Below are 15096 nucleotides of genomic sequence, written 5' to 3'. Positions count from 1 at the left end.
GGAGCTGGGGACAGAGCCGGGATGGAGCTGGCGACGGGGCAGAGATGGAGCTGGGGACGGAGCCGGGGACAGAGACAAGGATGGATCCAAGGATGGAGCTGGGGACGGAGCTGGGGATGGAGCCTGGGATGGAGCTGGGGACAAAGTCAGGATGGAGCTGGGGCTGGGGACAGAGCTGGGGACGGAGCTGGGGCCGGAGCCCGGGATGGAGCTGGGGCCGGGGAGAGAGCTGGGGACAGAGCTGGGGATGAAGGTGGGGACAGAGCTGGGGACAGAACCGGGATGGAGCCGAGGACGGAGATGTGGATGGAGCCGGGATGGAGCCGGGATGGAGCCAGGGACAGAGCCGGGGATGGAGCTGAGGACGGAGACGTGGATGGAGCCAGGATGGAGCTGGGACGGAGCTGGGGATGGAGCCGGGATGGAGCCGGGGATGGAGCTGGGGATGGAGCCAAGGACCGATCCAGGGATGGAGGCAGGGATGGAGTCGAGGACGGAGATGGGGATGGAACCAGGGACGGAGCTGGGCACACGATGCACTTACATGGTGACGGACATGTTGGCTGCGGAGAGCGGGCTCACTTCGGCCACCTCCTTCGCCTTCTGCAGCGCCAGCTTTTGGTTGGCGGCTTCTTCCTCCTCCTGCTCGTCCTGCAAAGCCCCGCGCCGTGTCCAGGCCAGCCCCGAGGCCACGGGCGATGGGCAGGGGCGGCCGCCCCATGTCCCCGGCACCGGTCCTCACCTTGGTGAGCTCCTGCGCGTTGGCGAGGTTGTCCACCGCGATGGCCAAGAAGACGTTGAGGAGGGTGTCTGGGTGCGCCGTCAAGGCAAAGCGGGTCCCAGCGCATCCCCCCGCCCCGGCCCGGACCCCCCCCGGGATCCCCCCAGCACCCTGAGGATACAGTTGCCGAAGAGGGTGAGGACGATGAAGTAGACGGAGAAAACCATCCCCCCCTTGACGCCGCCCTGAGATTTGATCCCATCATACATCACCGCATTCCAGTCTTCGCCCGTCAGGATCTGGGAGGGGGGAAGGAGTCGCGGGGGCAGCGGGGACCCCCCTGGCACCCCAATTCCTCGGGAGCCCCGGGGGGGGGGGGACACGGCGGGGTCCCTACCTGAAACACCGTCATTATTGCTGCTGGGAAAGTGTCGAAGTTGGTGGGAGGGGTCCCGTCGTCAAAATTGAACCTGGGGGGGGGAGCAGCGGTGGGAGCCCCACCCCTGCCGGGTGCCCCCCAGCAGGGACCGGGGGGCACAGAGACAATCCCACGCTGGGGGGCCAGGGCGGTCCCGGGGGGCCCCGTCCCCCGCCCAGTTACTCACTGTCCCCCGAAGAGCTGCATCCCCAAAAGGGCAAAGACGACGATGAAGAGGAAGAGGAGGAAGAGGAGGCTGATGATGGACTTCATGGAGTTCAGGAGGGAGACCACCAGGTTCCTCAGGGAAGCCCAGTACCTGCCAGGGCAGAGCCAGGCTGCGGGGCCGCGGCGGGACCGGGGACACGGGGACAGAGGGGGACAAGGGCACGCGAAGGGACATGGGGACAGGGAGGGGACACGGGGACAGCGAGGGGACACAGGGACGTGGGGACGGCGGGGGGACACGGGGACGATGAGGGGACAAGGGACGGCAGCTCGGCACCCCACGACGGCTGCGTGCATCCACACGCTCACTCACGCTCGCACCGCGCCTGTGCTCGCAGACCCCAGACACGGACAGACAGACCGACGGACGGACGGACGGACGGATGGAGCAGCGGCGCCCGACCCGTCAGCACTTACTTTGTGACTTTGAAAATGCGCAGTAACCTGAGAGCTCGTAGCACGCTGATCCCGAAGGATGTTCCCGGCTTCACAACAGCCCAGATCACCTCGAAGATGCTTCCGATGATAACCTGGGGGGGGGCAGTGTCCCCATCCTGCCCCCATCCCATCCCCATCCTGCCCCCATCCCATCCGTACCCTGTCCCCATCCTGTCCCCATCCCATCCCCATCCTGTCCCCATCCCATCCGTACCCTGTCCCCAATCCTGTCCCCATCCCATCCCTATCCTGATCTCTTCTATATCCTCATCTTGTCCTCATCCCATCCCTTCCCCACCCCTTCTCCATCCCCATCCCATCCCCATCCCCTCCCCATCCCTTCCCCATCCTCTCCCCATCCCTGTCCCATCCCATCCCCATCCCTTCCCCGTCCCCATCCCTTCCCCACCCCTTCTCCATCCCCATCCCCATCCCCTCCCCATCCTCTCCCCATCCCCATCCCTTCCCCATCCCTGTCCCATCCTATCCCCATCCCTTCCCCATCCCCATCCCTTCCCCACCCCTTCCCCATCCCTGTCCCATCCCATCCCCATCCCGTCCCCATCCCCATCCCTTCCCACCCCTTCCCCATCCCTTCCCCATCCCCTTCTCCATCCCCATCCCACCCCATCCCGTCCCCATCCTCTCCCCATCCCCATCCTCTCCCTGTCCCCATCCCCATCCCATCCCATTCCCACCCCATCCCGTCCCCATCCTCTCCCCATTCCCATCCCATTCCCACCCCATCCCACCCCACCCCGTCCCCATCCCATTCCTGCCGGTCAGCGGCCGGGCCGGGGCCGGACTCACGGCACAGTCGAAGCAATTGAAGGACGAGTGAAAGTAAGGCCGCGTCCCCAGCCCGTACATTTTTATAAACATTTCGGACATAAAGAGTCCCAAGAAAATGAATTCTGCATAGTCTGGGGGGGAGAGAGAATGAGGGGGGGCTGGGGGCCGGGCGGGGGCGGCGGGGGGGCGGGGGGGCACTCACAGAGGAAGTCGGAAAGCCAATCTGGCTGGTCGTAGTGAACGATAGCAACACACAGGGTGTTGAGCGCTACCAGACTGAGCACGGTCCAGTAGAAGGCCTGAGTTTTCACCATGCGGCGGATGTGGAAGCGCATCCTCCGCTCCCGCTTGTGGAAGAAGGTGGCGTTCTCCAGCTTGGCACTTTTGAGGCTGGCACGGGCGAAGGGGGAGCCTGCGGGGCGCGGGGGGGAGCCCCCACCCGTCACCACATCACCCGCCCACCCCCCGAACTGTCACCCGTCACCCTCCAACCCATCACCCCCCCACTCATCACCCCATCACCCATCACCCCCCAACCCATCACCCCCCCACTCATCACCACCCCACCCAACACTCGTCATCCCACCACCCATCACCCCCCAACCCGTCACCCCCCAACCCGTCACCCCATCACTCATCACCCCCCAACCCATCACCCCCCCAACTAAACACTCGTCATCCCACCACCCATCACCCCCCAACCCATGACCCCCCAACCTGTCACCCCCCAACCCATCACCCCATCACCCATCACCCCATCACCCGTCACCCCCCAACCCGTCACCCCCCCACTCATCACCACCCCACCCATCACTCATCATCCCACCACCCATCACCCCCCAACCCATGACCCCCCAACCTGTCACCCCCCAACCCATCACCCCATCACCCACCACCCCATCACCCCCCCACTCATCACCACCCCACCCATCACTCATCATCCCACCACCCATCACCCCCCAACCCATCACCCCATCACCCACCACCCCATCACCCCCCCCACTCATCACCACCCCACCCATCACTCATCATCCCACCACCCATCACCCCCCAACCTGTCACCCCATCACCCATCACCCATCACCCACCACCCCATCACCCACCACCCCATCACCCCCCAACCCGTCACCCCATCACCCACCAGCCCCCCACCTATCACACATCACCCCACCCATCACCCCATCACCCCCAACCTGTGGTCATCTCCTACCCATCACCCATCACCCCCCCACCCATCACCCCGGGCCGGGGGCACCCGCGCCCCCACCCACCCACGGAGGAGATGTCGGCCAGCTGCTCTTCGGCATCCTCAGGGCTCAGCAGGTCCGTCTTGCTCTTCTTGATGGTGGCCCTCCGGAGAGCTCCCGCAGGGGCGAGGGGCAGAGGGAGGCGGGCGTCACCCGGGGGTCCCCGCCGGGACCCCCCCACCCCGGGGTGGCCGCCCGCCCGGCCGGGGCACGCGCCGGGGCAGGGCACTTACCATCGAAGGGGTGCCGGGGCTCTCCCTCGGTCTCGTCCTCCGCCAGGATCACTTCTTCTGAGAGAAAAGCGGGGGGCTCAGTGGGGCGGGGGGGGCGCGGGGGTCCCGGGGGTGGGGGGCGCAGCCCTCACCCGCCTTGGAGATCCACTCCATGTAGCCGTTGAGCTCCCGCTCGATCTGCTGCTGCCGTCGCAGCTTCAGGAACGCCCGGCGGTTCTCCACCCGCTCCCGCTCTTTGGCAAACTCCCTGCGGGGCCGGCATCAGGGGGGGCCGGGGTGGGCACCCCCCTTCTGCCGAGCCTCCTGCCGAGCCCCCCCCCACCGCTTACCCGGACAGCACCCCCAGCACTAGGTTCAGCATAAAAAAGGAGCCGATGATGATGAGGGGGATGAAGTACAGCCAGTTCCAAGTGTTCCCTGAGGCATCGTTGCTCTGGGGTGGGGGGAAGGAGGGGTCAGGGGTGGGGGGTCCCTCGAGCCGGGGGGGTCCCACGAGCCGGGGCAGGGCACGGTGGCTGGATACAGGCAAGGGACGGAGGGCAGCGCAGCGGCTCCGGCGTCCCCCCAGGGCTGGTGGCACCCCAAATCCCCCAGGCGTGCTCCCCACCCCACGCTGGGCCATGGGGGGCACGGGGGGGCCATGGGAGGAGATGTGGGGCCAGGGGAGCCATGGGGGGCCAAGGGGGATGCAGAGCGTCCCTGCAGGACTCGGGGCTGCTGGCAGAGGGGGGACCCGAGCATCCTTTTTTTGGGGTACCCTCCTGCTGCACGGTGACCCCTCCCTCTGCAAACCGCCTCCTACTTTTGGGGAGGGGGGGGCTGCACCCCATTTGTCTTCATCCACGTGCACCTGCTTGGGTTGGAGCAGGGGAGCGGCAAGCGGGGACCCCCTCGGGACACCTTGGGGACCCCCTCGGGACACCTCGGGGGACCCCCTTAGGACACCTTGGGGACCCCCTTAGGACACCTTGGGGACCCCCTTGGGACACCTTGGGGACCCCCTCGGGACACCTCGGGGGACCCCCTTAGGACACCTTGGGGACCCCCTTGGGACACCTTGGGGACCCCCTCGGGACACCTCGGGGGACCCCCTTAGGACACCTTGGGAACCCCTCGGGACACCTTGGGGACCCCCTCGGGGATGGGCGAGCCTTCAGGGGGCTTCGCTGCAGAAAGAGGGGACCCGGGGGGGGACCCCGCAGCGGTGCCCATCCCCGCGGCGCCAGGGCTCACATAGTAGAGGAGGTCTGTCCACCCTTCCATGGTGATGCACTGGAAGACGGTCAGGACGGCGAAGAGGATGTTGTCGAACTGGGTGATGCCGTAGTTGGGCCCCTCCCAGTACTTCTTGCACTTGGTGCCGTTGGGGCAGATCCGGGCCGGCTCGTCCGTCCCGCAGGGGACTTCCACCTTGATCTCGTCTTGGGGGGGGGGCACGGATCCGGGGATCGCTCCTGCCCCACCCCCAGCCTCGACCCCCGCCCCGTCCATCACCCCCCCCCAGGTCTGCGTTCACCCGGGAGAGTTTGGAGTCTGGGGGTGACCCCCACGGGGCTGCCGGACCCCCCCGTGTCCCCCCCGCAGCCTCCTTCGGCCCCCCCCCAACCACGGTGCTGACGCGGCTGCCGTGCAGAAATAACTCCCGCCAATTAACGGCATCTTCATCAGGGGAGAGAAGTAATTAGGCCGTTCCATATCGGGCGCGGGCCACGGGCCCAGGGAGCTGGGGGGGGGGCGGGGGGGGAAGGAGACGGCCCCTGGCTCCACTCCCAGCCCCACGGCGTCCCCACGGCGTCCCCACGGCTCTGAGCCCTCCCCAGTGGGGAAACTGCGGCAGGGTGAGGGGGGGGTGCGGGGGGGGGGGCGGATCTGGGGGGTTTGGGGGGGCCAGACCTACCCGTCACCAGGTCGAAGCAGGTGGTGTGAAATTTGCCCATATAAAACTCTAATCCTATGATTGCAAAAATGAGGATCGCGAAAAACAGGAGGAGGCCGATCTGCAGCAGCGGGATCATCGCCTTCATGATGGACTTCAGGACGACTTGTAAACCTGCGCCAGACGGGGCTGAGCGGCCGCGGACTCCCCAGACCCTCCTGGACCCCCCCGGACCCCCCGGCATCCCCACGCCACTCACTTGGGATCCCCGAGACCAGCTTGAGGGGCCGGAGCACGCGCACGGCCCGCAGCGTCCGCAGGTCGAACTGGGAGCCCACCGTGGCCAGGATGCTGCGGGCGAGAGGGGGGTCAGCGGGCGGGGACCCCCCACCACAGCCAGCACCCCGGCGTGGCTGGGGACCCCCGCCAGCCGTGCCGCCGTGGCCACCAAGAGCCACGGTGTCCCAGCACGGCCGTACATCCCCACGGGCCGCTGTGTCCCACCACAGACACGTCCCACGTGGGCCACCGCGTCCCAGCCCGGCCAGGCGCCCCCCACAGCCGTGCCAGCACGGCCACCAAAAGCCACAATGTCCCAGCCCGGCCACGTGCCCCCCATGGGCCATGCCGTCACAGTCACCAAGAGCCCCCGCATCCCAGCAGAGCCACACATCCTCCATGGGCCACCACGTGTCCCACGGCTACACCGGCACGGCTACCGTGAGGCCCCACGTCCCAGCCGCATGGCCACGTGCCCACGGCTGTGCCATCATGGCCACCGTGAGCCCCCACGTCCCAGCCGCATGGCCACGTGCCCACGGCCGTGCCGTCAGGGCCGGGAGCCGGTGCTGGAAGCGCGGGCGGGAGTGCTGGGCTATATTTAGCCTTTCCGGGCCGAGCGCGGCGGCGCTGCCAGTGCTGATGCCAGAGCCAGGCCCGGCCTGGGGGCTCACAGCCCCCGGCCAGCACCAGCCCGCGGGGTCCCCGAGGACCTGGGTGGCAGCGGAGGGACCCAGGTGCCCGGACGCACCCCAGCACCCTGGGGACCCATTGCCGGCCCCATGGCCCCCCCCGACCACACAGAGGGTCCCCTCCTACTGCCTGTCACCATGGCAACCGGCCGGCCACATTCATCCCCATCACCCCCATTCATCCCCAGCCACGCCCATTCAGCCCTCGTCACCCCCATTCAGCCCCATCACCCCCAGTCACCCCCATTCAGCCCCATCACCCCCATTCATCCCCAGTCACCCCCATTCATCCCCATTCATCCCGTCACCCCCATTCAGCCCCATCACCCCCATTCAGCCCCAGTCACCCCCATTCAGCCCCATTCATCCCGTCACCCCCATTCAGCCCCAGTCACCCCCATTCAGCCCCATTCATCCCCATTCATCCCCAGTCACCCCCATTCAGCCCCATTCATCCCCAGTCACCCCCATTCAGCCCCATCACCCCCATTCAGCCCCAGTCACCTCCATTCAGCCCCAGTCACCCCCATTCATCCCCATTCATCCCGTCACCCCCATTCAGCCCCAGTCACCTCCATTCACCCCCATTCAGCCCCATTCAGCCCCATTCAGCCCCAGTCACACCCATTCAGCCCCAGTCACCCCCATTCAGCCCCATTCATCCTGCTGTGGGCCCCCCCGGTTCATTCATCCCCGTTGCCCCGGCAACACCACGGCTCATTCACACGGGCAGGGCCGGGGCGAGGGGTACGGGGTGGGAGCAGGGTGCAAGGGGGGTGCAGGGGGGAGCGGGGGAGAGCAGGGGAGGTGCAGGGTGCAGGGGATAGCAGGCAGGGAGCAAGGGGTGCCGGAGGGGAGCAAGGGGGGAGCAAGGGGTGCAGAGCAGGAGGAAGCAGCCAGAGCAGCCCCCGATGTGGCCGAGTGCTCGAGGGGACACAGGAGGCAGAGGGGACAGCCGGGTCTCTGACCTACGACAGCCCCGCTGCTCCCTGCCTCAGTTTCCCCACTGGCTCTCCCGGCAGGAGGGCGAACGCAGGACACGTGGCAGCCGGCGGAGGGGCTGGGGCCAGGGTGCCATGGCCGGGGGGGCAGCGGCCAGCCGGGCGCTCCAGGGCTGGGGAGTCGGGGCTGCCGCTGAAGCGCCGGCGGCGGGTGCGGGTGCGGGTGCCGGGCCGGTGAGTGGCGGCAGGGGGAAATATTGTGACAGCGCTAAGAGGCACTTGCTACCGCCGGGGAAGCAGGACGAGCGCCGCAGGCGATAATTAACGTCTCGCCCGGCCCCGGCCCAGCAGGCACTGGTGACGCCCGGGGCCGCTGGCGCGTGCAGCCCCATGCACAGGGGCCCCGCATACACGTGTGCACACGTGTACGCGCGCACGCGTGTGCGCACGCATCCTCTCTACGCGCACACTCCACGATGCGGGCGGGGTCCTACAGCTCGCACGCCTGCACGCACACGCGTGGGTCTGCTACACGCGGGGAAGGGCGCAGGGCCGACATGTGTGTGCACACGCACGCGCAGCCACCGCGGGGGGGGACGGCGCGTCCCTCCGTGTCCCCGGGCGGGCGGGACGGGGACCTCACCCGGTGAGGACGACCACGAAGTCCATCACGTTCCAGCCGTTGCGCAGGTAGGAGCCTTTGTGGAAGGCGAAGCCCAGCGCGATGATCTTGATCCCCGCCTCGAAGCAAAAGATGCCGATGAAGTACGGCTCCGTGTCGTCCTGGGGCGGGGACAGGCGTGAGGCCGCCGGACGGGGGACGTGGGGACACCCCCCATATGGTCCCAGCCCGTGGGGCGAGGGGGCATCCGGGGCAGCCGCTGGCCCCGTCCCCCCCCACCCTCCCCAGGTGCCGCGGGGCGGAGGCGGCCGCCGCTCCTGGCGTGGCCCAGATTCCCAGCAAGGAGGAAACTGGGACGCCGGCAAGGTCTGGGGGGACCGGGAGCCGCGGCCACCGTGTGCCGGGTGCCAGCTGTGCGCGGTGCAGGCTGGCAGCCAGCCCCAGTCCTGCCGCCCACGCCAGGGTGGTCGGGGACCCTCACTGGAGCCCTCGGGGTGGTCGAGGACCCGCGTCCAAGCCCCCGGGGCGGCCAGGGACCCTCGCCGGAGGCCCTGTGGTGGCCAGGGACCCTCAATGCAGCCCTCAGGGTGGCCGGAGACCCTCGCCAGAGCCCCCCGCCAGCCCCGCGCTCACCAGCCGCTCTGACATGGGGGTCTTGTCCTCGTCGGGCAGGTGCTGCTCCAGTGCCAGGACGATGCAGTTCGCGATGATGGTGGCTAAAATCATGTATTCAAAAGGAGTGCGGCCGAGTCAAGGAAAACCCAGCTGGGCTGAGCCCGCGGGGGCCTGGGGTCTCCCCAAACCAGGCTGGTTGGGGAAACCGAGGCAGGAGAGGGGCTGGCGGGGTGCCCAAAGGGAAGGGGGCTTGGGGAACCCCCCGCGCCGGTGGCGGTTGGCGGCAGGGACGCGGGGCCCGGCTGCCACCAGCGCCCACGTGCTCCGTGGCTCATTAATTTCCCCATCAAAGGCGCGACCCGGTGGCCCCGGCTCCTCGGCACGAAGCCTCTCGCCCGGCGGGAGCCGGCAACGATCAAAGCGCCTCGGCGACAGCGGGACCCGGGGAGACCTACACGGCACCCGCCCGGCCCCACCAGCTGCCAAGCAAGGATGCCGTCCTCGTGCGGTGCTGCCGCCGGGACCCGTGCACGCTTTGGGGTCTGTGTTCGGTGAGCGCAGCCCCCATCCCGGCCAGCAGTGCCGGGGTGCGGTGGCAGCAGCGTGCCCGTACCCTGCCCCATGGCCCCGGCACCGCGGGGTCGGCGGCGGCGGTGGCCGAGCAGGGGCTGGGGCAAGCTGCGGGGGTTCGAGACCCCCAGTCCTGCAGCCCCGTGGCAAGTTCTGCGCCGCGTTACGTGGCCGCAGAGTGGGACCCCCCCCATTCGCACCCAGGTCATGCCACCAGCCCCACGCAGCCACCGGGTGCCGCAGCCCCTGGGCACCCCGGCAGAGCTGCCCCACGGCTGGGGCTGAGGGCTCGGCCGAGGTCGCGCCGGTGGCAACGACAGACACAAAGACGGGACTGGATCCCGCTCCCCGCCGCTCTGCAGCGCAGCTGAGGTGTGGGGAACGGCCACTGGCCCCCCTGCCTGACGCGGCATGGCTATCCGGCATGGCACGGCTATCCGGCAAGGCTATCTGGCATGGCACAGCTACCCAGCACAGCACGGCTATCTGGCATGGCATGGCTATGTGGCCTGGCACAACACGGCTATCCGTCACGGCTCGGCTATCTGGCCTGGCATGGCTATGTGGAACGGACATTTGGCACGGCTGTGTGGCCTGGCACGGCTATCTGGCATGGCAGGGCTACCCGGCACAGCTCAGCTGCCTAGCATGGCTATTCCGCTCAGCCATCCAGCGTGGCACAGCTATCCGGCACAGCTATCGGGCACGGTACGGTTATCTGGCACAGCTATTAGACACAGCACAGCTATCTGGCACGGCATGGCTGTCCAGCACAGCACGGCTATCCGGTACAGCTATCCGGCATGGCACAGCTATCCGGCACAGCTATCTGGCACGGCACAGTTATCCGGGGCAGCACAGCTCTCCGGCACGGCCATCCAGCACAGTACAGCGATGCAGCACAGCTATCTGGCACAGCGCGGCTAGCTGGCACAGCACGGCTATCCGGCACAGCTATCTGGCACGGCACAGCTCTCCGGCTGTGGGGACCTGCACCCGGGGCCAGCTCTGCCCCCGAGCCGGGGCGCAGCCTCCCTGGGGCAGCCCCGCGGGGGTCAGGCAGCGCCCGCCGGCCCCCCGTGCCGTGCCGGCCACGAGCGGGGCCGTGCCACCGCCCGCTGCGGGGAGCCGAAGTGCGGGTGCCTGGCGGGACGGGCTTTGGGGTGCCGTGGGAGCATCCCCCACGGCCAAACGGAGCCTGCCGCCTCCTCGTGCCCGGGCCGCCGTGACGGTGGGGGAGGCTCCGCACGCCCGCAGGATGGGGCCCACAGGGGCTCGGGGTGGGTGGCGCGATGCATCACCCTTGGCCCCCTCCGCGCCTGCCGGCGGGGCTGCCCTCACCCCCGGCACCCCCGGCACCCCCAGCACGGCAGCCCCAGCCCTGCTCGCGCCTCGCCGGCAGCCCCGGCCACCCGGCAGGACACCCGGCAGGACGTCAGCACCGGCCACCGACCCGCTGCGACACCAGCAGCCCTCGCCCACGGCTCCTCCGCGCTCACCCCTCCCCGCCGCCGCGAAGCCCCTTCCCCACGGCACGGCACGGTGAGCCGGTTCGCACGCAGCAGTGGGGACACCCGCTCGGTGCCAAAGGCAGGGCCTGGCATGGCGGGCCTCGGTGTGCCGGACACCGGATCCGGCCCCTGGGATGCTACAGCCAGCACGGTGCTGCCGGTAGTGCCTGTCCTGCTGCGGCATGGCACGGCATGGCCACGCACCAGCAGATTTGCCTCCACGCGGCAAAACCCCCCCCCGGGATTTGCTCCCCACGCCGGCAGCACCGTCCCCGCACCGGGGCCGACATTTCGGCGCTGCGCCGGACGCATCCCCCCGCCGCCCATCGCCACAGCACCGCGGCTGCGGCGCACATGCCCAGTGGGGCACCGGCAGCACCCACTGCCCAAACCCCCCCCGGTGTCAGGGGGGTCCCCAAAAGGCTCGGGGGAGCCGCACGGCAGGGCCGGACCCAGCAGCAAGCCTGCGGCTCCCTCGGCAGCACCCCAAAACCGCGCTGTGCCCCCCAGCCTGTGGCAGGGCCCTCATCGCCACGAGGAGCAGTGACAGTGGCCCTTTTGGGGTGCCGCTGCCAGCCGAGGGTCTTGGGGTGCAGGAGGGGGGGGGACGGGGCAGGAGGTACCCAAGGACAGCAGGGCTGGAGCCGCAGCCCCGCAGCAATGCCCCGAAACGGCCCCGCACCCCCAAACGCCCCAGCGGGTCAGCCCTGGGGAGGGAGGGGGACCTGGGGACACCCCGAGTCCGGGGGAACCCCGGCGTGATGGAGACGGGCTCTGCTGGCACTGGGGGGGCTGAGCCCAGTGCCGAGGGGTGCAGGGACATGGGGGTGCCAGGTCAGCCCCCCCCCCCCAAATTAGGGCACCAGGAGACACTGGTGCAATGGGGTTCCCCTACCCCCAGCCCCCCAGGATGAGCTTGGACCCCCCAAACCTGCCGGGCAGGGCCAGGGACTGGGAGGGGGCACGGCCACGGGGGCGATGGAGAGGGGTGGGCGCAGGGCAGGGGGACGGGGATGGGGACAGGGACAGGGCAAGGGATGGGGACCCCAGCACAGGGAGAGGGACCCACTGCAGGGCAGGGGGCTGGGGACAGGGATGCAGCATGGGGAGCTGGAGGGGGGCAAGGGGACAGGGACCCCAACGCAGGTCAGGGGGATGGGGACATGGCAGGGGATGCGGACCCCAATGCAGGTCAGGGGATGCGGACATGCCAGGGGGATGGGGACCCCAATGCAGGTCAGGGGGATGGGGACATGGCAGGGGGATGGGGACCCCAATGCAGGTCAGGGGGATGGGGACGTGGCAGGGGGATGGGGACCCCAATGCAGGTCAGGGGATGGGGACATGGCAGGGGGACGGGGACCCCAACACAGGGCAGGGAAATGGGGTCCCCAGCATGGGGATGGGGACCCCAACGCAGGTCAGGGGAATGGGGACATGGCAGGGGGATGGGGACCCCAACGCAGGTCAGGGGGATGCAGACATGGCAGGGGGACGGGGACCCCAACGCAGGGCAGGGGAATGGGGACATGGCAGGGGGACGGGGACCCCAATGCAGGGCAGGGGAATGGGGTCCCCAGCACGGGGCCGGGGAGCCGGTGCAGGGCAGAGGGATGGGGACGTGGCAGGGGGACGTGGACCCCAATGCAGGTCAGGGGATGCAGACATGGCAGGGGGACAGGGACCCCAACGCAGGTCAGGGGATGGGGACATGCCAGGGGGACGGGGACCCCAACGCAGGTCAGGGGGATGGGGACATGGCAGGGGGATGTGGACCCCAATGCAGGGCAGGGAAATGGGGACATGCCAGGGGTACATGGACCCCAATGCAGGTCAGGGGATGGGGACGTGGCAGGGGGACGGGGACCCCAACGCAGGGCAGGGGAATGGGGACATGCCAGGGGGACAGGGACCCCAATGCAGGGCAGGGGATGGGGACATGCCAGGGGGACAGGGACCCCAACGCAGGGCAGGGGAATGGGGTCACCGGGGAGCCGGTGCAGGGCAGAGGGATGGGGACAGGGATGTGGCACGGGGCCGGGGGCCGGGGAGGGGGGCCGGGGGCCGGGGGCGGGCGGCGGGGCGCGGGTCCCCAAAGGATATGGCCATTCGGTGATCTTTTTGGCGTATTTCCTCACCACGTTGTCCTCGCTGAAGAGGAAGAGGGAGCGGTTGACCGTCAGGCAGTTCTGCCGGACGGGGATGGGGTTGTAGAGAGCCATGGTGCGGGCTCGCTGGGCCATCGACTGCTTGTACATCCTCTGCGCCCCGGGGGGGCCGCCCTGCCGCGGGCCCCCCGCGCCCCGGCCCCCCGCCGCGGCCCCGGGGCCTCCGGTCCCGCCGCCTCCGGCCCCGTAGCGGGCCGGCACCTCGTCTCCGAAGCGAGCCATCCTGCAGAGAGCGACGGGCCGGGGCTTACGCTGCTGAGGCCGGCGCCGGCGAGGAGCTCATCACATCCCATGGGCCGCCACCGCGGCGGCGGCGGGGGAGGGCGGGGGGGGCCGGGGGCCGGCCCGGCCGGCCCGGGGGTCGCTCAGGCGGCGGCGGCGGCGGGGCCGGTGGGCGCGGGGACCGGCCCGGGCATCCTTCCTCTGCGCCCCCGCGGCGGGGGCCGGTGGGCGCTGCCCCCCCCCGCAATCCGGCAGCGGGGAGGGGGGGCGGGGGTGCGGCACCCCCCGGTGGAGGCGGGGGGGGTGGGGGGTGGGGGTGTCCCGCCGCTGCGGCTGCCGGTGCCCGGGGGGGGGGGGGTGCCGAGGTGCCCCGATGCAGCAGGGGGGGGCGGCGGCAGCTCCCCCAGCGCGGCGGCCCCGGCTGCGCCAATTCCGAGCGGCCTCGGGGCGGGGGGGGGGCGGGGGGGGGGGGGGGGCGAGAAAAACCGCGCCCGGTCAGCGCGTCCCGCCGCCCCCGGCAGCCGCCGCCGAGCGGCACCGCGGGGCAGCCCGGAGCATGGGCGGGAGGGGACAAGAATCCCCCCCCCCAAAAAATGCCAAATCGGCCGAAAGAAAAATGATGTAAAAAAAAAAAAAACCCCAAAAAATTAAAAAAGAAAAAAATCGCGGGGGAGGCGGCGGCGCCGCGGGAGCCTGTCCCCCCCCGGGGCTCGGCGGGGCCGGGCGGGGGTCGCCGTCAGCCCCCCGGCAGCAGCGGGGCGGCGGGGCCCATCGGCCCGGGCTGCGGCAGAGCCTCCGCGCTCCTGCTCCTGCTCCTGCTCCTCCTCCTCCTCCCCCCTGCCTGCCCGCGGGGCTCTTCCTCCCCCCGCCTCCTCCTCCTCCTCCTCCTCCTCCTCCTCCTCCGCCGCCGCCCGGGTTGGGGCTAAAACGAGCGCGGTGCTGGGGGGGGCGGGGGGCAGCGCCGGGGCCGGGGCAGGGCGGGGGGGGCGGGGTGCTGAGTGGGGTGCGGGTGCTGAGTGGGGTGCGGGGTGCTGCTGGGGTGTGGGGTGCTGAGTGGGGTGCGGGTGCTGAGTGGGGTGTGGGGTGCTGAGTGGGGGTGTGGGGTGCTGCTGGGGTGTGGGGTGCTGAGTGGGGTGTGGGTGCTGAGTGGGGTGTGGGGTGCTGAGTGGGGTGTGGGGTGCTGCTGGGGTGTGGGGTGCTGAGTGGGGTGCGGGGTGCTGCTGGGGTGCGGGTGCTGAGTGGGGTGCGGGGTGCTGAGTGGGGGTGTGGGGTGCTGAGTGGGGTGCGGGGTGCTGCTGGGGTGCAGGGTGCTGAGTGGGGTGCGGGGTGCTGAGTGGGGTGTGGGGTGCTGCTGGGGTGCGGGGTGCTGCTGGGGTGCAGGGTGCTGAGTGGGGTGCGGGGTGCTGCTGGGGTGCAGGGTGCTGAGTGGGGTGCGGGGTGCTGCTGGGGTGCGGGGTGCTGCTGGGGTGCAGGGTGCTGAGTGGGGTGCGGGGTGCTGCTGGGGTGCAGGGTGCTGAGTGGGG

The 15096-nt window shown here is 70.0% G+C and overlaps 1 protein-coding gene across 5 annotated transcripts in view; it reads right to left on the bottom strand.

Annotated features, from left to right (window-relative positions):
* The window catches only part of CACNA1A (calcium voltage-gated channel subunit alpha1 A), a 38890-nt gene extending 24509 nt beyond the window's left edge, over positions 1 to 14381 (bottom strand). For 2 of the 5 annotated variants that reach the window (XM_075525785.1, XM_075525784.1), the window contains exons 1-18: positions 13288 to 14381; positions 9121 to 9227; positions 8509 to 8648; positions 6213 to 6304; positions 5975 to 6127; positions 5311 to 5498; positions 4407 to 4510; positions 4209 to 4324; positions 4078 to 4134; positions 3869 to 3958; positions 2800 to 3009; positions 2616 to 2728; positions 1785 to 1897; positions 1327 to 1458; positions 1119 to 1191; positions 903 to 1020; positions 743 to 810; positions 545 to 651 (exon numbers count right to left, since the gene is read on the bottom strand). In XM_075525785.1, coding sequence (XP_075381900.1) covers positions 545 to 651; positions 743 to 810; positions 903 to 1020; positions 1119 to 1191; positions 1327 to 1458; positions 1785 to 1897; positions 2616 to 2728; positions 2800 to 3009; positions 3869 to 3958; positions 4078 to 4134; positions 4209 to 4324; positions 4407 to 4510; positions 5311 to 5498; positions 5975 to 6127; positions 6213 to 6304; positions 8509 to 8648; positions 9121 to 9227; positions 13288 to 13573 — 2267 coding nt within the window. In that variant the 5' untranslated portion in view covers positions 13574 to 14381. Of the gene's footprint in view, positions 1 to 544; positions 652 to 742; positions 811 to 902; positions 1021 to 1118; positions 1192 to 1326; positions 1459 to 1784; positions 1898 to 2615; positions 2729 to 2799; positions 3010 to 3868; positions 3963 to 4077; positions 4135 to 4208; positions 4325 to 4406; positions 4511 to 5310; positions 5499 to 5974; positions 6128 to 6212; positions 6305 to 8508; positions 8649 to 9120; positions 9228 to 13287 lie in introns of all 5 variants that reach the window. The other 3 variants (XM_075525782.1, XM_075525781.1, XM_075525783.1) reach the window with 2 other exon arrangements.
* Positions 14382 to 15096: the final 715 nt, after the last annotated feature.

The sequence above is a fragment of the Mycteria americana genome, chromosome 28 (genome assembly GCF_035582795.1).
Source record: "Mycteria americana isolate JAX WOST 10 ecotype Jacksonville Zoo and Gardens chromosome 28, USCA_MyAme_1.0, whole genome shotgun sequence".
NCBI lineage: Eukaryota > Metazoa > Chordata > Aves > Ciconiiformes > Ciconiidae > Mycteria > Mycteria americana.
This window is presented reverse-complemented; position numbering and strand designations above follow the sequence as displayed.